Raw genomic sequence first — 24,463 nt, forward strand, 5'->3', positions numbered from 1 at the left:
GACGGAGATATGAAGGAAAAACAATAAAACAGTCTATTTAAAGAGCTTATAGTTCTAACAGAGAAGACAACATAGTCATAACTAAGCATATAAAAATGCAGAGTAGATGGAAAGAAATTTTAGTGAAACCACAATATGTGATAAAGAGTTAAGTATATACATGATAAACTAGAGAAGCAATTACAACTGGAGAGTCCAGAAAAAGTTCTTACAGGACTATAGATGGCATGTAGAACTGAGCCTTGAAGAAAGTTAAAGATTCTAAGAAGTAACAGAAGAGATGCTTTCCAGCCATGCCAAACCAAAGGAACTCTTCACAAAGGACTTCTCACATGGCAGGGCTTTAGAATCATAAGATTTAGAGCTGGAAGAGCCTTAGAAGTTATTGACTGCAATTCCTTCATTTAACAGATGAAGAAACTGAAATCAGAAAAGTAAAGTGTTTTGTTCAAAGCTCTACAGGTACTGAGTTGTAGAGCTGTGCCTCCAACCCAAGTTTTCCAAACCCTCCAATTCCAAATGCAATGCCTTCACATTTTCCTCAGGTTTACTTTAATCTCCCTTCTTCCTCTTTAAAACTGAGAGTACTGTTTGTGGTTGTATTATTCTAAGGCACCTTCTGTCTCATTTGCTTTCCTACCATTTCTCACATGAAGCTCATACTCTTCCTTCTCCCTCTAAATCTCTTTGTATCAAATAATCATCACACAGAAAAAACAGTACAATAAGTGGCAGGAACTAGTTCATTTTTCTTTGTTTAATTTTTCAATTGTCAAGTATTTGTATACCTAGTACCTACCAAGGATGTCTTTGTATGCCCAGTGCCCGAGAGAGACATGGGCATATCTGTAAGCAATAGGAAAAGAGCCAGTAGAGAGGGATAAATGTAAAGAGTGGGGATGTCAGAGGTTGCAATCTTTTGGAGAAGATCAGATGCCAGGAGCAGATGTCTGCTAATTTCTCATCCAGAAATTCGGTCCTACAGTGCCCGTTACCTACTGGATAACTCCCTTCAGCTTTCCATTTAACATCCAAATTTATTATATCCAAAAGAGATCTCATATTTTCCTAAAAATCCATCCTCCCTCCACTCTTCCATATTTCTGTTCAATATTCTTCCAGCTATTCTGGTCTAGAATTTTAGAATTACTAAATCTTATTCATTCTTCCTTTGCAATATAAATCTATGTGTGCAGCCGTAACCTCTCTGCTGACCTCCAGGCTCCTACTGGACATCTTGAATTGGATGTCCAGTAGACAATCTTAAAATCATTATGTCCACAACTTAAATAATTATCTTGCCTTTCAAACTATTCCCTCTTCCCAACTTCCCTGTTGTTAACGGTGCCCCCTTCTTCCCAGTCATCTAGGCTTGAAAACCTAGATATCGTTGTTGACTCATCACTCTCGCCCATCCTCCAGGTCCAATCTGTTTCCATGGCCTTTCCATTTTATATTTTTAATAATTCTTACATAGGCCACTTCTCTCCTCTAATGTTGCTACCATTCATGGTCTCATACTTGAACTATTGCATTAGGTTGATGGTTGGTTCTCCCTGCCACAAATCTCTGCCCCCCTCCAAACCATTCTCCATCCAGATGTCAAAGTGACCTTTCTAAAGAGCAAGTAAGGGTATACAAATACAAACAATCCCTACTCTTGAGGAAATTCCATTCTATCGAGTGAAATTATTTAGGTATATCCAGAATAAATACCAATTAAATAGTAGGTAGCTTCATACAGGATATTTGGAAGTACGAGGAGTGAAGAGATCAGGAAAGGCTCTATGTAGAAGATCATACTTGAGTTTTCCAGGAAGAGAAGAGTTCTTTGAAGTAAGGATAAGGAGGAAAAGTGCCTTCCAGGTATGGGGGAAGGCCAGTGCAAAGGCACAGAGATAGAAGGCCTTGTGTGAGAAGGCCAATTTGTTGTGATCAAAGAATGTGAAAAGAGGGGGACTATGTAATGATGTTGGAAAGATGATTGGATTCAGGTTGTGAAGGGATGAGGTCAGATCACTTGAACAAGTAGAGCGATTAGTCTTAGTGAGAGTAATTGTGAGACAGGGTGAAGAAAAATAGAGGTAGAAGATACTTGAGTGACAGGAGCTAAAGATGAGAAAAGAGGGATGTCATGGAGAATGGCCTCAATTTTTTTTTTCTGAAAAATGTGAGACAAGATTTCTCAGCTGAGAGAGTGGTTAATGCATGGGAGGATAGCCTGGAAGAAAATTGAGGGGTCAAGGCATTGGAGGTCATAGTACAAATGAAGAGTAGTCTCAATCCTTTCATTATATCCATTATCTGTATTCTAAGGAAATAACTTTTATTTCAGATACTTCTGTTGATATTGTTTGAACATATTTTTCCTCGGACATTTCTACCTTCAACTCTCTTAATTGTTAAAATTTTATTATTGCATTGATAATCTCACTTGATCATTTATCTGAACATCTCTCCAAAAATCCTCTTGCACATTTGTACCCATTTCATTTTTTGATGTTTCTGTATTATTTTTGAGAGGAATATTGACAATTTAAGCTTTTTGTTATCTCTTAATCTGTTTTTTCCCCGAATACGACAAACTTTCATTCTCCTTTTTAGCTCAGTACTATAAGACCTCAGAGCCAAGTCCAGCAAGAATATCTTCATTAGTACTCAGGGGATTAAGTGTCATTTAGGATAAGTAAGAAAATAAACTCATCTCAATTCTTCTATTGAGAGTGTGTCAAATATTTGTTTCATGCAGGTACAGAAAATAATTGCAGGATAGCTAGCATTTAATATATCGTTTTAAGATTTGCAAAACACTTTAACAAAGCATCTCATTTTATCCTCTCCAAAACCTAGAAAAATTATATTATTTCCTGCATTTTACAGATGGGGAAACTGAGGCAGATAGGTTAAGTTATTTGCCCAGGCTCACACAATTAGTATATATCTGAGACAAGATATTCGGATCTTTTTGACTCCTTATCCAGGACTCTACCACTATGTCAAGTAGATACTTAGAATATTTTTACTTATATTTAGTCTGACAATTAGATTTTGATTTATATTTCTCAAGTAATATTAGTTAATAAGTTATAGTTAGTTATAATTAAACTCAATTTTTTTAGAAGGGAAAACATCTTCATGGGTTCTGGTAAAGATGCTAACACAGCAGTATTATAAACAAAGGCTAATTGTTTGTTTTTCCTAGGAATTATATTATGATGTATAAAATTCCATATTCAATACATGTCAATGTTTTACTGTTGCCAAGCAACAAAGTAACTCATCATTCTTTCTGCAGCCAAGTTCTTCTACTACATGACTGTCTTTTGGAGACAGGGATAGGAGGGCAAATCATTTTTCCCCCTTTTTAAAGCAATTTAAACTACCCTGCAGGTTAGAAGTGTGGACAAATTTTTATCCTACACAAACCCTAATTTCCATTTATTGGAAAAGCGTTTATGAAGTCTTTATTTTAAATTGTATACATTAAAACTTTTAAAAAGCCAAAATGATATCAGATCATAGATTTGAACAGATCACTATCCCTAAGCATCCCATCAATGCAGTAAAAGTGCCATTGAAGAAAATGGATTACCCCCACTACTGTCGTCTACTGAAAAGAATGAACATGCCCTTTGTGAGAGGAAATGAGGATAGACATTTATATGGCAGTTTTGAAGAGAAAGGCAGTCCTGCTTTCCTGAAATTTCACCCTTTTCCTTCTCCTGTCCAGCCAGACTATCACTTATATCGTCCTTATCCCCCACCTCCTGGGAAAGATTATGCTTTATTTCCACATCGAGATGATGTACCATTGGGTGATCCTTGTTCAGGGTTTATGAGTCCTGGAGGCGATGCTGATTTGCTCCCTGGAGTTGGCAAAACTATCCCAAACCTAGCAAGTTACTGTGATGTGAAGCCTCAACAACGAGTCCCTTTAACAGACCATGGATTGAAGGCAGAAATTAAGAAGCGGACAACACTATTAGAAGAACTAAATGAGGACCCAAGGTGGAATTCCAGGAAAGTATCTGATGCTTCCATCAGAGCAAGACTTGGAGGTAAATAAAAATACATAGTTTTATTTTTTTTTAGTTCCAGAATGAGGGAAAGGATTATTTATATGTATGTGTGAGTAATGTATGAGTGTACTATTAAAAAAATTAAGCAGCTGGTGGCAGTAAAATATGGATCTTAAGACAAAATATTGCATTCTGGGCTATATAAAATCAATGATAAAATAGCTAATATTTTATTACATAAAATGTGTTCTAATTATTATGTGATCAGTATCAAAGAGTATTATATGAGATCATCTAGATTATACTTATCAGCAAAGAGACTTCAAAGGGCTTGAGGTGGACTGGTCACTGTGAGCTTCAAACTGGAACAAGAACTGGGAGCTGCCTATTTGTAGGTCCAGGTGACAGGTGAATTCAAACAGGAACTGGGAGCATGGAAGGGGAACCATGGAATTTGGGAGTCAGCCTAGAGCCAAGATGAAAGGACCTTTCCTTGGGTGCTTAGTGCTGCCTGACAAGATCATGATATGCTCTGACCTAGGGTGGGAGAACTTTGTTCTTTGTACCCCTTAAGGATGATTGGAAGCTAGTCTCCATTCAAGAAGAAAGAAGACTTTCTGACTGACAAGATTAAGACAATGTGGCCTAGGCTGGGAGACCTTTGTACTTTGTATCCAGGATGATATCTTTTATTTAAAACTGTGTGTCTACTTTAGTAGTAAATTGTTATGTTATATTGCTGTGAATGTTGAACTTTGATTTATGTGAATGTTTTGCTTTATTTTATTGCTGAATAAAAATAAATATAGTTCATTATACTATGTGATCAAAACGTTAAAGCTATTCACAGCAGCAGTCCTTTGGAGAGCTGCTTGTGCTTGGCTTTACAAATGCAAAAAAAAAAAAAGCCACTAAAAAAATAACACCTTAAAAAGCAGAATTACCTAAATGGAAAAAATGTATCAAAATTCACTCAAAAAATTTTTTTTGTTTTTTGGAGGGAGGAAGGTAGGGAAATTGGGGTTAAGTGACTTGCCCAAGGTCATACGGCTAGTAAGTGTTAAGTGTCTGAGGCCAGATTTGAACTCAGATCCTCCAGGGCCAGTGCTCTATTCACTGTGCCACCTAGCCGCCCAAAGAGAATTTTTTAAGAAGCAGAATTGGCTAAATGGAAAAAAGATTTACAAATATTCACTGGGGAAAAAAACTTAAAAAGTACAATTGGCCAAATGGAAAAGGACATACAAAAGCTCACTGAATAAAATAATTCCTTAAAAATTAGAATTGGGCAATTGGAAGCTATTGATTGCATAAGACATCAGGAAACAGCAAAACAAAATTAAACTGAACATGTTCAAAACTGAAGCATAAGCAATGAATTAATTTAAATTCTTAAGAAAGATATGCCAAATGTTATAGCATGTAATTACTTAAAGGAAAAGCTAAATGAGTTGTAGGAATAAATTGAGAGTAAAACTGTTATAGTGGGGGGATTTTATTGCAACCCATTTACAGCCAGAGAAATCTAACAAAAAATAATAATAAAATTGAGGACTTAAACAGAATTTTAAAAAATTACATATGATAAATATCTGGCAATTATTAAATGGTAATAAAAAGGAACACACATATTTTGACTGTAAATAAAATTTTTACAAAAACTATATATTAGTGCATATCTCAAATAAATGTAGAACATCAGTTAAAAACCTCTTGACTATAATACAATAAAAATTATATTAAAGGGGCAGCTAGGTGGTGCAGTGAATAGAGCACCAGCCCTGGAGTCAGGAGGATCTGAGTTCAAATCTGGTCTCAGACACTTAACACTTACTAGCTGTGTGACCTTGGGCAAGTCACTAAATCCCCAATTTCCCTGCCTTCCCCCCAAAAAAATAAAAGCAAAAAAAATTATATTAAATAAAGAGCCATTGAAGAAAATACTAACAATTAACTAGAGACTAAATAACATAGTCCTAAAGAATTTATGATCAAAGAAAAAAATCAAAGAAATGATAATTTCATTAAAAATAATGACAATGAGGCAACATGCCAAATTTTAAAAAATTCATCTAAAATAGTCCTTAGGGAAAATTTTATGTCTCTAAACATTCTCTTCAAGAAAAGGGAAAGAATAAATTGGATATGCTACTAAAAAAAGAAAACTAGTAAAGCAACAAATCTAAGAATCCCAATTAATATGTATTATAGTCCATATGAATGTAATGAAATACCTTTGTATTGTAAGAAATCTTGGAAGAGACAGTTCTAGAGAAACTTAGTTAGACTTTTATGAACTGGTGCAGAGGGACAGTTAGCACAGCCAGGATAACAATTTAATATCAACATAAAAATTAATAGTTTTGAAAGACTTAAAAATTCAAATAAATTCAATCATCAACCATGTTTAGAGATGATTAATAGTAAAGAATGCCCCCACCCTACTAACAGAAAGATGATGGATTAATATACAGAATGAGACATTTTTTGGACATGTCTATTATAGAAATTTATTTTGCTTGATTATACTTATTTGTTACAAGGATTTTATTTTGTTTTCATTTTTTCTTTTCAGAGAGAGTAGGAAGGGTTGCAAGGGCCATGCTTAAAATCTTTCCAACTTAATAGAACCTTCCAGACCTTCAACTCCATAGGAATCTTTTTGGGAATCCAGGGTTATTTCTAATCTACAATGATATCTGCATAGGATTTTTATAGAATTATACTTTATACATTTTGATATTCATGAATTCATAATTTTATCAGAGTGATCTCCATTGACAGCAATAGCAAAACTACTACTATAACTTAGTAGTAGGTTGTTAGGAGTTCCTATGGTAAAAAAAAAAAAAAAATTCACCACCCTGTAGCCAACCTTAATTCTAGTGCCTTCTCTCTGCTGGTTATTTCCAGTTTATTCTATATGGTTTATTTGAACATAGTTATTTGCATATCCTTTCCTCTATTAGACTGTGAGTTCCTTGAGCGCAAGGACTGTCTTTTACGTTTAGTCCTATGTCCAGTGCTTAGTCCAGTGCCTGGCACACAGAAGGCACTTAACATATGTTTTTTGACTGACTGATCAACAACTTTATGAGAAATTCTTTCCAACTTTAGCAAGACTGGTCCTTGGATCACAATTCTGCAGTCTGTCACTGGGTCTATATTCAAAGCCTTTCTAATTTGGTATAATATTTCAAATCTTACACTCCCCTGGTATAGCCTACAAGAACACAAGGGATATTTGAAGATCATGATAAATCATTGGAATAAGAACTTAGAGGGGATTCTAAATGGAACTTGTTTTTAACCTTCTGATACGTATGTTTTAAGCCTTCAGAATAAGCAATGCTCCTGTATTGCCTATTATTACCCTTTTGAAAAACAGAAGTAGAACGGAATTGATGTTGCACTTTGCTTTCAGAATGGCAATAAAAAGCAACACACATATAGTGTTTGCACAGAACTACATTGCTGGAAAGGATTCCTAAGGTCGTTTATCCAACTTCTACCTGTGGGAAAACGAAGAAATTCTGTTCCCAAAGGATTAAAGCTCCTACCAGCTTTGAGTGATAGCAGAGTGTGAGTCAGTGGTGACTGGTTCTAATCAGAGAGCAGAACCAGGCTTCTGATCAGGTAAAAGGTCAGAAGCTTATACTCATGCTTAAGGAGCTGTTAGAGGGGGAACCTATCAGGGAGGAGAACATGAAGTGGGAGGTTCAGGAGGTTACATCTAGCCAATGGAGAACAAAGTGGGAAATTCAAATCAGGAGGAGTATAAAAAGGGCTTTTGTAGCTATCTTAAAGGGTGCTTGAGCCTTTTCATGAGGGGTAAAAGGTCAAGTCGTCTGAATGTGAAATGAAAATCTTTTTTTTCCCCCAAATTCATTCATGGACAGATGGAATTCTTGGTAAGATGATTATTTCTAACATACCCAAATGGTATATTCTGTCTATAATATCCCTAATAAGTGGTCATCCAACCTTCACTTGAAAACCTCCAGTGACAAAGAATTGACAACCCTTCAAAAGAAGCCCATTCTAGTTTTAGATAGCTCTAATCATTGGGATGTTTTATATATTCCTCATATTGAATTAATGTCCTCATTCTAAATTTTCTACCCATCACTTTCAGGTTTGTGATCATTATCATTCAATTTTTATAATAATTTTTTATAATTAAGTGGGCTTTTTCACTCTTATTCCTAAATTCTTCTCCTATGTAGCTTCAACTTCTAACCTTATTCTGTTAACTGAGTGATTGGTTTAATTTTTGGTTTAAACTTTGGAATAATCTGGAAATACTAATGATGGTATGCTAATAAAGCTTCCCCCAGCCCTAATATCCTAACTTCATTATAGGCCCCAGTGAACAGCAGGACCACTGTACCTACCTAGCCTCTCCCCCTCTCCCCACCAGTATCCTAATTTCTTCATATATGCCTCACAGCTCACTAGAGCAATAGGTGTGCCCATAAATTCATAGTTCTCACAGAAACAGCGGGCATATCCATGTGATGGGATCCCAGCCACTGCCTCTACCTATTCACTGCCCCCAGACCCATTCCCACAGAAACAGGTGTATCCATGCACTCAAGCACAACCACATCTACCTAGTCTCAGGACCACAATAGCCAGCCAATCAGAAAGCAGCACAGGATGTCCGAACAGGATGTGGACCCCTATAATGTCATATCATATATATATATATATATGGGTTTTTCTTTATGCATTTTGGGTAATTGCATGCACAGTTCTCCTGTGAGTGAGACCCTTCCTCTGTTACCTAATCCCTTAACAAACCTCTCCTGCCTTTTTAGTATTCATGAGTTCTGTTACATAATTGCATCTTTACCCTATAAAAGTCTATCTTGCTTTCTCTGAAGTTGCTGGTTCTTCTTGGAACTTAGCCTACTTCATGAGAGGCATCAATCTCAATAAATCCCTATACTTAGATTACAGGTAGTCTGACTGAATTCTTTGAGATGATTCTACCACAACACATCATGAAACCCCAACAGTTTTTGGTGTCCAGGTGTTTAAACCACAACAGTTTTGGGCATGGGCAGACCCCCACCATAACACTAACAAAATCAGAAACTGCCCCATCCTAAAATTAATAGGATAAGGAAGTTTAATCCTTGTCAGTAGAACAAGATTATAACAGGTTTTGGAATCCTGTTATGGATTAAAATCTGTCATCAAGGCAAGAGCTGATGGCAATGTAATTACTGTAAAGTGTATTTACCAGAGGATACCAACAACCATCAGAAATTAGATCTTGTGGAAGATTAAGTATCAGCAGTGGCAGCTGCCAGATGCCAAATAAAATGTACAATAATAGAGGAAAGAGATCTGAAGCTAATTAACTGTTAAGTAAACTCATATTCTACTTATCAAAAAAGAATACGTAGCCACTAAAATTTATGTAAATCATAACTCAGGCCACCTACATACAGAGCTTTATTAGCTGTCAATTGTCTTTGACTTCAGAGACATAGATCACCAACCAGGGGACTTAAGACATAATTCTAGGTTAGCATCTTTGAAAGAATTTTTTTTAATCTTGTAAGCAAACATCTCTAATTAGGAAAGAAGAATACACAAAAATAATGTATATTTAATACAGTTGTGAGAGTCAGGATTTTATAGTTGTAAGGTATCATCTGATTCAACTGTCTCTTAGAATGTTTGTAGGTCAAACCATTCAAAGGTAGATCATTAGTGGTACATAGTAGGCACTTAAGTTTATTGACTGACAAGTGAGAACTCATTTACCTTCAGTAAACACTGCCTATAGAAACTGTGATTCAAAAAAGTTCATTGTCTTTCCTTTAGTCTCACCAATAATTCAAAATAATTAGTTATGTAGTATCATTGCTATTACTCTCACATGAATGTTTTACCCAGTTAGAGGAGTGGGGGTGTGGTCCATAGATCTATTAAATTGAAACAGAATATACCTATACATATTACATGATTGACCCTATACATGGAAGATACAAAGAAGATGTAGTCCAACTTTCAAGAAGCTTACTATCTAATTGTGGCAATAAGACACGAATTTGGAAAGTTCTAAATAAAAAGGAAAGAACATATAACACAATTTAGTACAATAGAAGACCTAATCAATAAGCATTTATGAGGGCAGCTAGGTGACACAATGGATAGAGTGTCAGGTCCAGAGTCAGGAAGACTCATCTTCCTGTGTTCAAATCTGGCCTCAGACACTTGCTGTGTCACCCTGGGCAAGACACTCAACCCTGCTTGCCTCAGTTTCCTCATCTGTAAAACGAGCTGGAGAAGGAAATGGCAAACCACTATAGCATCTTTACCAAGAAAGACCCCAACTAGGGTCATGAAGAGTTGGATACAACTAAAAATGACTGAACAATAAAGCAATGATGAAACATTTACTATATGTCAGGAATTTTGCCTAAGTCATGGGGATAAAAAAAGAAGAAACAGTGTATGCTCTCAAGGACCTTACATGCTATTTGGGAAGAAAACATATACATAAATTGTTACATACACATTAAACACAGAATAGATAGAAGTTATCCATAGAGAGGAAGGTCTGCTGAAGAATGGCCTGATTCTTTAAGAAAGACAGATTCTAAGAGTTAAAGGTTAGAAAGGAAAGCATTCTAGACATAGAGAACAACCAGTACAAGACCATGGAAAGAGATTGAACTGTAATGTGTGAGGAAAAGCAAGTAAGCCAGTGTAGATGCCCCATAGAATGCATGGAGGGGAGTATTATGTCAAAAAAATACAAACAAACCTAAAACTAAAAGATAGCAAAAGGATGAGTCTGTAAAGAACTTGAAATGCCACACAGAGGTTTACATTTGATCCTAGAGATCTTCAAAGAGACTGGAGTTTATTGAGCAGATAGGTGACATGGTCAAACCTATACTTTAGAAAATCATTTTGGCAGCTATGTGGAGTGTGTATTGACATAAGGAAAAGAATGAAGTAGAGAGAATACGATTGTAAACATCTCAAGTAGGTTCATGTTTGATTCCAAAATAAAGGTTAGACAGTAAGTTGTAAGTGTTGGCAAGAAGCAAAGAACACTTCAGTGTAAAATGCTTTAAAAGGGCTTAGTGGAACTGTAGGATTAATGGATTAAAGAGGGTGGAGGATAGACAATAGAGAGCTGCTCCCATAGTCTCCATTTAAAGAGGGGACCCACAGCTTTCATCTCATCATTTCCAATCTAGATCCAGGTCCTTCATTCTCCCATGCCAGGTATTCTTCCCCTACCCTCCTCTCATCAGCTTCTACTTACGTGTAGTCTTCTCCCATTAAGATGATGAGTTCCTGGAGAGTAGGAATTACCTTTTACTTTTGTTTGTATACCCAGTGCAAGGCACAACACATAGTAGATTGGTGTGGGGATGCATTTGGGATAGGGATATTGATTAGAAGGCTGCTGTGATAATCTAGGTAAGAGATGATGAGGTTATAAACTAAGGTGGTAGCTTTGTGAGTGGAAGGTCAGCTATGGAAGATATTGTAAGGATAGAAATAAGATTCAGCAACTGACTGGAAATGTGGAGTAAGGAAGAATGAAAAGTGAAGGATAATTATTGAGATTACAAGCATGGGAGACTAGAAGAATGGTGGTACCTTTGACAGACATAAGGAAGAAAATATTTCTAAGGAAAAAAAGTAACTTTTGTTGAAGTCACCTATCACCCATGTTTGGAACTTCAAAGCTGTATTTGACTTCTGAGTTGAAGGCAGTTCAAACCAGCTTGGGAAATGCAATTATTGAATTTATAGAGTGAATAGTTATATCTCAGAACCTGGCAAGTTACAGTTGGGGGGGGGTTGATTTATTGTTCTGTTGATTATCTAGACATAAGAATGTGATAGTAATGCTGATCAAACTTGAAAGTACCACTTTTACATTATTTTTTGGAGAACTCAACTGAAAAACAACCTGATTTCACCCAAGGGGATACTCCCCAAAGTCTCTATGAAAGCAAGCTGGAAATCAAGGATATGTTGAGTATATATGTCTATAGCTTTCAAAGTCTCACTGCCTCTCTCCATGTTTCTGGAGTCAGTTTTGAACAAAGGTTAGAACCATGTATCTTTTCTGAGAGAAAAATGAAGAGTGTCTCTCCTACCCAAAGTTCTCAAATCAGCTCTGTCCCTCATCAAGGCAAGAAGCTTCACCTAAACAATCTTTCTACCAATAAGAAGTGTCTCGTTGTAAAGTGCCATAGGTTTGGCTAGAAATCCAAGATACAATCATAACTTTGAATATCCCGTTCACTGCTCAAAATGCATCGCTAGCCTCTTGTTACCTGTTAAGTAAAATTGAAATTCAGATTCACTATTCTCTCTGGCCACAGCCAGACTTCCAGAGACCATGTCCTGGAGAAGCTAAGCCATTTGGAACCCTGGGGCCATGTTATTCAGTTTGGTAAGCACTCACATAGTGTTGTATCTCATGAAGATTGTATCTCAGTCCTCCAAGGTTCAAGACCATTCTTTTCTCTAACCGTCTTCCTGGAAGCATGCTCCTCCCATACTTCTTTTTCATCTCTTACTCTTGGAACAATAAGTAATCTAAGCAACACTACCATAGCTTCTAAAAAGGATGTCAATCAACTACATTGGTGTCGTCACGAAGACCAAAATGTCTTCTGTAGCCACTATGTTCGCTACTCCTTCAAAATATAATTTCCTTGAGGTAAGAGATTATCTTTTTTTGGATTTGTAAATGCAGTGCTTAGCACAATACCTGGCACATAGCACTTAAATGCTGTTGCTTCTGTTTTTTGTTCAGTCCATCTCTGTTTTCACTCTAATCTACTTTTCTAGCCTTATCTACTGTTGCTACTTTTTAATATATCTCTGTAGTCTAAACCAGTGCTTCTTATACTATGGGTAGTACCCCATATAAATTTGGCAACAATAAAAGGTTTCTGAATGCACAATGATAAAAATGTATTAAAAATCAAATGTGTAACAAATAGAGGTGTTTCTAGCAGCAATTGGCAATGTTGCATCTTGCAACTTCACTGCAGCCTTGTTTCTGAACACAAAGCATGTACACTTTGCACTGAGCATGCTCTCAGGCCATGCAATGATAATGAACACTGCCAAAACATGAAAAAGGGCCTAGAGTGGAAAAAATTTAAGAAACCCTAGTCTAAACACACAGGACTTCTCAGCATTTCCTAAATATGCCTTTCTCCTTCCTGCCTCACATGAGCATTTCCATTTGGGGTTCAACTCCATATAACAAAATGCCCCTCTCGGAATAAGCTGATTACTTCTAATCTCATCATTATACTGATAACTCAAGCCCTCCCACCTTTCATAGCTTCTTCTCCCCTCAGACTGGAGGGCTAGGGACTGAAGTACTAAGTTTTTCTCCAGACATTCCTTTTTAGCAGAAAGAAATTAGACTCAGCTCACTCCCCTTTCTATTTGCAGTTCTGCTTGGGTTCAGTTCCAAAGAATAAGATTTCAACTTAATTCAATAAACTTTTATTAAGCACCTACTCTGTGTAGGGATGCAAATAAGAAAAAGAAAAAGTATCTGCCCTCAAGGAGTTTATACTCTAACAGGGGAAGATAGTACACAAAAGTAAGTTGCAAAACAAAGGTGGGGGAAAACACCAGTTTGGAATTGAAACCAAACAGAACTGCAGATGGAAAGTGGAGTGAACTGGAAGTCTGATTTCTGCCCTCTAAAAGAAAGGCTTTGGGAGGATGTTGGTACTCTACCCTCCAGCCCTATGACTGGAGGCAATAGGAAACTGAGGGAGATGGGAAGGTGTCTGAGTATCCAAGACTAAGTTGATAGCATGGTGAAGGAACAAGGTTCTCCACCCCGTCCCCATCCATATCCTCTGTTGACCTGGATTTGAATCCTAACTTTGCTACTTAATCAGCTATGTGACCTTGGGAAACTTTACTTAACTTCTCAAGGCCTCACTTTGTTCATCTGTTATAAACAAGGAAGTTTTGACTAGAGGAGGTTTAAGGTTTCTTCCAGTTCTAACTCAGTGCAGTTATGTGTATTGTTATTTTTGCTACTATTATTACTGAGTTCTTATGTTCTATCCTGAAGCCAGAATGATTTCTGCAGTTTTGAAAACTCTTCTATGTAAGAAATAGAATTTATTTTTCTATAAAATCAGACTGTGAAATTCATTCTTTGTGGTTACTTGTTAGTCACATATCTAGCTAATAAGTTGTTAGACAGAATACCATATTTTCTTTATCCATTAGGTGACCAGTGCATCAAGTTGAAACGTTTAAGTTTGCTCCAGAAGGGAGGTTTTAACTATTTCAGCAGCTGCTTTTCCATTTATGTTTTGTGACCTTTTTACAAGAAATTGAAATAATTTTTACAGTAGTACTTTGTCTTTCAATTGTAGTAGTCATTTTAGAATCTGGTACTTGTCTGGGGATTCAAACCACCCTAAATTTTATGAATCTCTGTAGTTTCATAGTGAGTGGGATACACCCTTTGTGAATGAAGACTCCTCAGATTGGGGAAAGAGAGAGAAACTATCTCAAAACCAGAGACACACCTTTACGAGATGGGACAGACTTGAGTCCTGTTTTCCTAAGGAATTACCCAACTCAGGATCCTTCTCCCTTTCCCCCACCCTTGCTTGACACTTTTTCCCCTCCCTTGATTTAGCCTTTGCCAAAGGACATGAACCACATCCTGTTTCCCTGTTCTTGGCCTTTTTTGAGCTAAGACTGTGAATCCGACTTCCAGCCAATAAGGGACAGTGGTGGGCTTCTCTGCTTTTTGTCATTGGGAAGAATTTCTAGCCTAAATTATAAGCCTGCCTCCCAGCCAATGGGAATAAGGGACAGTGGTGGGAGGGGAATTGTCTGCATTAGGGTATAGAACCTTTCTCTGTCTTTTGTAATATGCCTCATTCCACTGGTTTGCACTGGTGGAAGAAATGCCCTCTTCTCACAAGAACTGAATAAAAACTTCCTGTCCTTACCTGGAGACACCTCTGGTTTTTAATTTTTGAGTAGGGGATTTTTGGGGTCCCCATACCCCACACAATAATTCTATTTATATGCCATAAATAATTCATATTAAGATGCTTTGGATTCTTAGTCACAATAGACAGAGTTGATAATGTAAATATATTTTAAATCTCCACCCTTTCCCTACAGTGAATCCATTCAATTCATATGATTTTGTGCAATATATATAATAACTGGAAACCCAATATTCTTTGTCTGGAACACAGAAGAAGAGCAAATTCACAAATTGGGCTTACCTTCATACTTCTATTCCCAAAAGTGAAAATTTCCTTTAATAAAAGGTTTTGCTTATTTATTACATAAAAAATGAAAGGGTTGACTCAAACTTCTACCATTTGTGAAAGGCAAGGCAGTAAATGTTTGTTGATGATGATGATGAAATTTGCTTTTGAACACCCTCCAAGAGCTAACCTCAGATTGTTACTACAAATAGTATAACAGGTAAAGCAAACCCAGCCTCTTTTCTTGATTTAAAATCAAGTTAGATGCAGAGGCCAGCCAACAAAAGGTGGCTTTTGGCTGTGTTTTTTTTTTTTTTACAGTACTTATAACTTTTCAATGTCAGGTATGGTGGAGGAAGGAGTGAACAAGTTCCATGGACATGTGCCATTTTGGTAGATTAGGTTATGTCAGGAGCACAAGTTTGGGGACCTTTAGGTTCGTGTTTCTATGGAAGGCATACCATCCAGAACTCAAAGAGATAAGCAGTACTCAAAACGAATAAATTCTTTAGGTTGGGTAAAGGTCTTGCTTTGGCAAACTTACTTGATTAGACTGCCAAAAAACCCTTTGTTCAGGGTATTATTTTATGCAACTTTTTTTTTTTTGGCCAAGGGGTCTATGAGAATAATTCTAGATTACATTTTTGAAGCTCTATAATGTGATTATAGTCCAACCTGCTATCTAGGCCACTTTGTTAACTGATAAATGGGGACTAATTCCCACTTACAAATACCCCCCAAAAGTTGTCTTGTTATAGCTTTTACTATTACCAAATACCATCTTTCAGGTTTCTCTTCTTCCCCACATATCAACCAATCCTTCTAATTCAATATTCATTAGCAGAGTTCTCTAAAGTTTCTTTCATATAAAAATAATTATCCAAATGAAGAAAAAGGCTAGGTGGCATCTGAAGAAAATAATGGGACTATATAGAGAGCTCTCTCATGATTTTTATTTTAAAAGGGTATCTACAAAATATGGATGAGTGTACATTTGTAAGGAAGAATATAAAAGAGGGACATGGACCTGAATAAAAAGTATCAGCAAAGTTAAAGCCTCAAATAAGCTGAGGCCTAAGAAAACTATTATGACCCCAGGTGGTATAACTTGCAATTCATTTATTTAAATGATGGCATATGGCTCACCTGTGTCTGCTAGAAGGCAAAAGAGAAGAGCTAATGGAAAGGAGAAATTTAAAAAACTGGTTTAAATTTTTAAAAGACAAGTTTATGAAGAGGGAATAGTTGAAAGTGGAGAGGAGGTGTGCTTTGTGCACTGGAGGTGATGAATAAACATTGATCTGAATTAAAATTGAAGGTCTTAGAAGAAGTAGGTAGTGATAAAATCAAGATCATAGGTGACATAATTACTCTTGGAAAAGAGGAGTTTCTTCATTTCTAAAAAGGGGGCAGGACACAAAGATAGTAACACCTATAGCACCTGCCTCCCAGATTTGTTGTGAAGATGAATGAGATTGTGTACGGGAAGTACTTTATAAAACTAAGAGCATTTTCTAAATGTCATTTCATTAATAATAATAGCTAGCATTTATATCATACTTTAAGGTTTGTGAAGAACTTTACAAATGTCTCATTTAATCCTGACAACAACTCTGGGAGGAAGATGCTATAATTATCCTCATTTTATAAGTGAGGAAACTGAGGCAGACAGAGGTTAAGTGACTTGCCCACGGTCACAAAGCTAGTAAATATCTGAGGCTGGGTTTGAACACAAATTTTCCTGATACCAAGTCCAGTGCTCTGTCCTTTGTACCACTTGCTGCTTTCTTGCTTCCATCATCATCTTCATCGTCATCATTGTTATTAGGTAGGGGAATCTCTTTGAGGGATTTTTGGAAGCACATGGATGAGAATGGTATAGGATAAGATATGAACATGTTGCATCTGTACGATTAGAAGGAATAACCGCAATAATGAAGTTGCATATCCACTGGGGTATTGAAGTATTATTATTAGGTTAGGGACTTAGTTCCCAAGAAGATATGGTAACCATGCAAATGTAGCAGCAAGCCCCCTACCAGGATGGCTGCTAGCACAGGTTCTTTGATCCACTTTTCTAAAGGAAAGTACCTCCAAAGGGGTTAACAATCTTACTTTAATCAAATATATCTCATTTACCTAGTTCAGGGGGGAAAGTTAGCACCCAGAACTTCAAAGAATACAAGCAGACAAAAAATACAGACAGAGAAACCGACCAGCAGACAGGGCTTCCAGCTGTCTGACCATTATATCCATACTTAGCTACTTACCAGAGAGAGAAGCACCAACATCTGGGTTTTCAAAGCCAAGGGCTCAACGGCTGCCCAGAGTCTCAGCGGCTGCCCAGAGTCTCAGCTGGCCAAATCACACAACTCTTTCCATGAGTAAGCCCCAAAGCGAAACCTCACCTCAGAAGTATACATAGCCTTCTTCAGGGTCAGAGACCATCACAACCCTCGTGACCCACTGCCCAATCACAAAGTAACAAGGTGTGAGCATTCCTGAAAACCTCCCACCACAGGCTCCATGTGATCCCATTCAGCCTGTTAGGGGGCAGAGTATATTTTCAAATCATGGAAGATCCTCAAATTCACTGAAGACCATCAAGGGGCCAAGGGGGAGGGAAGATCTTCAAATTACCATTACCATTACTGCAAGGCAAGCCTATTGTGAATATTAGACATCCATAGACTACTGAGTTTGAAGGAGCCTTTGAGGTTATCTAGTCCAGTTCCCAAACCATGTCATGAATCCCCTCTATAAGAGCATGAAGAATTATATTACCCCCATGAATGTCAGCAGATGGAGCCAGAGACAGAACAGCAAGAAGCCCCTGGATCAAGCAGGAGCTAGAGTTTACAAACAAAAGAAAAAAACTCATTGTGGAGGAATAAATTCAGACCTTGCCTTTAACAGGTACTGTGAGTTACATAGACGGTTCAGGTATAAGGAACAGGACTTGTCTACGTAGCAATCCCTCATTCTTTTCCCTTTCAAGAAGAACTTAACCTTAAGTATTATAAATCTGGAGAAATATATAGGCACTGGGGAAAGTGAGTAGGACTCACTTAAGCAAATGGGTTGCTTTACTTTCTAGAAACCTAGGTGCTTTTGTGGGGGCCTCAACTCCAGAGTAGTATGATGGGCTTAGAAAACTACATATATTCATAGGGCAGTTAGAAGCTCACAGGAAAAGAGAGGGGAGTTATTTTGATTGTTTATTGTTTTAAGCATATATTTGTCAGATTGAAGGCCCTGTATTTAATGTATTATTAATCTTAGTGCTTACATGGAAACTAAGAATTCTTTTCCCTTTGTGTTATGGAGACCTAGATGGAAGCCAAATTATGATATTTTTGCAGTACCCTTGGGTGGTCAAAATATATCAAATTCTGATGTTTCATAGGGGAAACCTAGGATGAGGGTACAAGCCAAAAGAGAGATTTTAGCATGAAATCCTAAGATTGAACCTATTCCAAGTAAATGAGCCAGGGGGAGATAATTGGTGATCATTTTTATACAGGATGAACAATATGGTGCTTGCCGATGGTCACTAAAATTTTTTCCTTACTGTCCTGTCTCTTAGGTCTCTAAACAAACTATTAGTCCTTCAGTATCCTGGAAAATCTTTCCATACCATTTTCCAGTACTCTCAAAATACAGTCACTTCTGGAAAATGTGCTTTTGGTCTCTCCTCTCCCTGTCCTTTGAAAAATGATTTTAAGTATTAGGATCAACCCTAGCACCTAGAACATGCAACCTATAGCCCTCCACATAGTCCTTTTCTAATCAAATTAGCATTCTTTTCTTCATAATAACAAACAATATAAGCAGTAAACCACTAAATAGTTTTCTGCATATATTCTACTTGTTCATACTTAGTTTCCATTTTGTTTATGATTTGAGACAAGTAATATCAACCACTGAAAAATTAGTTAACCTAATATTTATTTTTTCAAACAGGAAAAGTGTCTGGTCAATGAGAAAGAAGATACCCTTATTAGTTTCTTAGCTCAAAACCCAATATTTTTTCTTTTTCAGGTTGGACAAGCCCAATGAAAGTTATTCCTGATATATCTAAAATGCAAGGCAGTTTAAGCACATTAAGGTTTTCATTTGATGATGCAAAATGTAAAGTAAGACATATCCTATTTGTTTTATGGTTTATTTGTTTTGTATTCTGTGGACTTGAATATCAACACTATATTATAAGAAAAAAATATTTATTTTTGTTAATTTACTAACCATTTGAGCTCATTCCTAATCAAAGAAAATAGATAGGAACCTTCCTTTCTATAGGTTAAAGTATTTTAATTATCCAATTTTAGATACTTTCCTCTAGAATGACAGTGAATCAGGGGCAAAAATAAGAACATAGTATAAAAATTCTAAATCCTACATTAGGGAAGAACCTTATTTTGAGGGGAGGAGTGATCTTGTCCTGGGATTTTGCCAGTATGGAGAACTCATGGTATATATAATTCCCTCCTTTGAAGAATCTATAACTCATGGCCTTAGTTTTTAGAGGCATTGAGAGGTCAAGTGACTTGAAGCTAGAATTTCCCAGTACAAGAATTTGAACCCAGCAGTCTCTTCTTTGGAAACACACTGACAACAATTAACAAAGACATTATTAATAACAAAATGATTCTTTGCCAGATTGCAGTATGCACAATGGTCCAATGACTTCCCTTCTCCTTTGAGGTATCCAAAGATACTTGTTTGTCTACTGGTTTCATAACAAGGTTTTTAATTGGGCAAAATAACTCTTTAAAATTGCCTAAATACCACTCAGAAAACATCAGCACAAAAAAGCCTGAAACCTGAGACATTATCCTTCACAACTTGGGACTAGAGCCTAACTCTTACACAAAGTTCACAGACAAGAAATTAGCCACTAAAAAACATGAGTTAGCAAAAGAGAAAGAACCTGACCATAAATAGCTGCTCTGATAATGGAGATATGATGGAGATCTGGGTTCAAACTCAGATGAAAATAGTGAAGTTAAAACAGCTACTTTTATTTCAAAGATAAAAGCAAAATGGTCATAAGCCCACAAAAAGTTTTTAGAACAGCTTTAAAAGTATTTTAAAAATCAAATAAGAGAGGTTGAAGAAGTTGAGGGAAAAAATTAGAGTAATGTGAGAAACTCAAGAAAATTATGAAAAGAAAATCAACCATTAGAAAAAGAGATCCAAAAATTTGCAGAAAAAAACCATAAAGTTAGATTTGGGAAAGAGGAAGATAAAGATTTCATAAAAGATCAAGAAATAATAAAACAAAATTTTAAAAATAAAAAGTAGAAGAGAATGTCAAACATCTCATTAGAAAAACAACTGACTTGAAAAAGAGACCAAGGGAAGACAATATAAGAATTGTTGAACTACCTGAAAGTTATGATCACAAATCTAGACAACATACTTCAAGAAATTAAGGAAAATTGTCCTGAAGTTTTAGAACAAGAGAGTAAAATAGAAATAGGGAGAAGTAAAAAATGGAACAGTTAATCTCATACAAATGAGGTGTGAATGGAGTAGCAGCAGGAGGTGGTGGAGGGGGTGGAGGTTGATAGAGTTAGAACCTTATTCTCCTCAGAACTGGATTAAAGAGGAAATAATATATACATATGTTAAAAAGGGAATAATATATACATATGCTAAAGAGGGAATAACATATCTAGAAGAGTATAAAAACCTTAACTTACCTTGAAATAGGAGGGTGAAGGGATAGGATAAGGGAGAGATTTTTAGAAGGGTGGGTAGATTAAGTAATAGGAGGGTAAGGGAAGGGGATAAGGGAGGAATTCTTAGGTGTGTGGACTAAGAAGGCAGTGATTAGAAGTTATTTAGAGGTTTGAGGAGGGATAGGGTAAAAAAGAGATAGAGAAGGATAAAAAATGATGAAAAATAGGATGGAGGAAAATGTACAACTAGTAATTATAGCTTTGAACATGAATGTGATGAACTCACCCATAAAATGGGATAGCAGAATAGATTAAAAGCCAGAATCCAGTAATAAATTGTTTACAAGAAACACGTTTAAAAATGAGAAATACATATAGAGTAAAAATAAAGGGCAGCAGTAGAATTTATTATGATTCAGCTGATGCAAAAAAAAGCAGTAGTAGCAATTATGATTTCAGAAAAGGTTACAGGTAAAATAGATTAAAAGATATAAACAGAGAAACTGCATTATGATAAAAGGTACCATAGATAATGAGGTAATACCAATACTAAACCTATATGTACCATATGCTATATTATTGAAATTTTTAAAGGAAAATCTAAATGAATTACAATGTGAAATAGATAGCAAAACTATAATAGTGGGGAACTTCAACTTTCCCTTCTCAGAACTAGATGAATCTAACAAAAAAAAAAAGAATTAAGTAAAGGAGATGAATAGAATCTTAGATAATCTAAATTATGATAGCTCTCTGAAGAGGGACTAGAATGGGAATAAATGGGAATAGACAGGAATACACCTTTTTCTCAGTACATGTACATGGTACATTAAAAAATTAACAATATATTAAGCCATGAAAACATTATGATTAAATTCAGAAAAGCACAAATATTAAATGCATCCTTTTCCAGATCATACTGCAATAAAATTTACATTTAATAAGGGGCCATGGAGACATAAATTAAAAATTAATTGGTGACTAAATAAACTAATGTTAAAGAATGAGCAGGTTAAAGAAAAAGTCACAGAAATAATAAATAATTTTACTAAAGAAAATGATAATAGTGAAACAACATATCAAAACAAAACAGTAATCAGAGGATAACTTATATCTTTAAATACTTACATCAATTAAATAGAGAAAGAACAGAACAATAAACTGGGTATGTAATTAGAAAAACTAGAAAAAGAACAAATTAGAAATCTGCAATTAAACACCAAATTGGAAATCCTAAAAAGTAAAGGTGAGATTAATAAAATTGAGTGTAAGAAAAATATTGAATGAATAAATAAAAGTAGAAGTTGGTTTTATGAAGAAAACAATAAAATATATAAATCCTTGGTTAATATGATAAAAAAGGAGAGAAGAAAACCAATTCACTAGTATAAAATATGGAAAGTGTTAATATATCATTAATGAAGATGAATTCAAAACAGTTATCAGGAGTTACATTGCCCAATTATATGCCAACAAATTTAACAATTTAAGTGAAATGTGGGGCCACATGTTCCTTAGCACACTCATTCTTTATTTCTTTGGAGGCCAGCCACTGTTACAGTAATAATAGCTAAGATTTATATAATGGTTACTATTAATTATTACCCTTGTAACAGCCCCTGGGAGGTATGTGTTATTCTTATTCCCATTTTACAGATGAGGAAACAGAGACAAACAGGCTAAATTATTTGCATAGGGTAATATAGCTAAAAAGCATCTAAGATCAGATTTGAACTCAGGTCTTCCTGACTCCAGGCTAGGTGCTCCATCCACTGTACCACCTAGTTACCTCTGGGCATTACAAGAAGGGAAGCCGGAGTTCTCCATTGTAGCTAGCCAATGACTAGAACACATTGATTGAAGTATACACTTCTTACTCTTGAAATGTTAGATCATGGAATTTTTCCTATGGATATTTACTCATTGCTTTATGGATCAATCTTCTCTATACCCATATAGGGGTAGAGTCAATCAATTTAGAACCCATAAAATCATTGGAAACAGATTCTTAGGCTTTTTTTAAAAATGATATGTCATGTTCCTTTGAAGCTCTCCCTAATCCTGAACTGAGTGGGAGCTCAGTCATTGCTCCCCTACTCAGAGGGTAATAAGTTACTCCAACTGCAGTGTTCTTCAACAATGGAAACATTTTAGCACAATTTCTCTGATAGAAATATAACACAATAGACTATGCAAAGAAACTAAATTCATGAATTCTGCCTGGGACAGCATTCAGTGGAAAGAAAAAGTAAAATCAGTGAATTGAGAACATAACTAAAAATACTAGAATGCAACTGAAAAATGCGACATAATAGAAAAGCAAAATTAAGCACCAAAATGGACATCCCTAAAATTAAAAATTAACAAAATTAAGACAAAGAAATTATATAACTAAATAGAACCAGAAGCTGGTTTAAATGAATGAACCATTAGCCAATTTTATTAAAAAGAAAAAAGGAAAACTAAATTAGCCATATTAAAAATTAAAAAGGAAAATCTGCAATAAATAAAGAAAAAAATAAAGGATGTATTATTAAAACTTTTAATGAACTATTTTGTGAATTCAACCAACAATTTAAATGAATGAATATTTATTAAAATACTGAAATTAGTAGAACAAGAAATTGAAAACTTTAAAAATCCAATTTCAGAGTAAGAAATGAACAAACCATAAATGAACTCTCAAAGAAGAAACTCAAGAACCAGATAGAATTACAAGTAAATTTCATCAAACATTCAAAGATCAATGAATTCTTCCAATATTACATGAACTTTTTGCAAAATAGCAAAAGAAGGAATCTTCCCAAATTCATATTATGACAAAAATATGGCTGTGGTACATAAACCAGGAATACTTAAAAGAGGAAAAGAAAACTATAAAACAATATCTCCTGTGAACAATCATACAACAATTTATAAAATATCTCTTGGCTTGTTTATTGATCAATTGATTGAGAATAAACTAAAATTCTTTCCCAAAAAATCAGGAATTAAACAACAATGGCTATTGTCACCATTTCAATGTGACACTGTACTAAAAATGCTAGATATGGAAATAAAAAAATTAAGGAGATAAGTATATATAAAGAAGGAACAAAATGATCACTTTTGCCAATTATATGATGGTATATTTAGAGACACATAAAGAGCCAATTAAAAATTTTTTGAAACGCTTAATAACTTGGTCAGTCTTGCAGAATATAAATCTACACAAATCATCAGCATTCTTACGTAGTACTAAAAAAAACTCAGCAGGAAAGGTAGAAAAATATCATTTAAAAGAACTAGAGAATATATAAAATACTTAGGAGTCTACCTACCAATATACATCTAAGAACTATATCCATCTAGACACAAACTACTGTTTATAGATCCTGATCTATATCTTGCCACTGGACCCAGATGGCTCTGGAGGAGAGAGTAAGGCTGGTGACTTTGCACAGCCCTCCCTCACTTAAATCCAATTTACTTGCCAGTCATGGCATCACCTCCT

The 24,463-nt window shown here is 35.6% G+C and overlaps 1 protein-coding gene across 1 annotated transcript in view; it reads left to right on the top strand.

Annotated features, from left to right (window-relative positions):
* The first annotated feature begins 3,505 nt into the window (after positions 1-3,505).
* The window catches only part of SPMIP7 (sperm microtubule inner protein 7), a 72,743-nt gene continuing 51,785 nt past the window's right edge, over positions 3,506-24,463 (top strand). The window contains exons 1-3 of the mRNA XM_069084511.1: positions 3,506-4,058; positions 19,328-19,417; positions 20,825-20,833. Of these exons, the coding sequence (XP_068940612.1) occupies positions 3,506-4,058; positions 19,328-19,417; positions 20,825-20,833 (652 nt within the window). The remainder of the gene's footprint in view (positions 4,059-19,327; positions 19,418-20,824; positions 20,834-24,463) is intronic.

The sequence above is a fragment of the Petaurus breviceps genome, unplaced genomic scaffold (assembly GCF_028583685.1).
Source record: "Petaurus breviceps papuanus isolate PSGF00001 unplaced genomic scaffold, PetGlider_PUasm1.0 174, whole genome shotgun sequence".
Classification (NCBI taxonomy): Eukaryota; Metazoa; Chordata; class Mammalia; order Diprotodontia; family Petauridae; genus Petaurus; species Petaurus breviceps.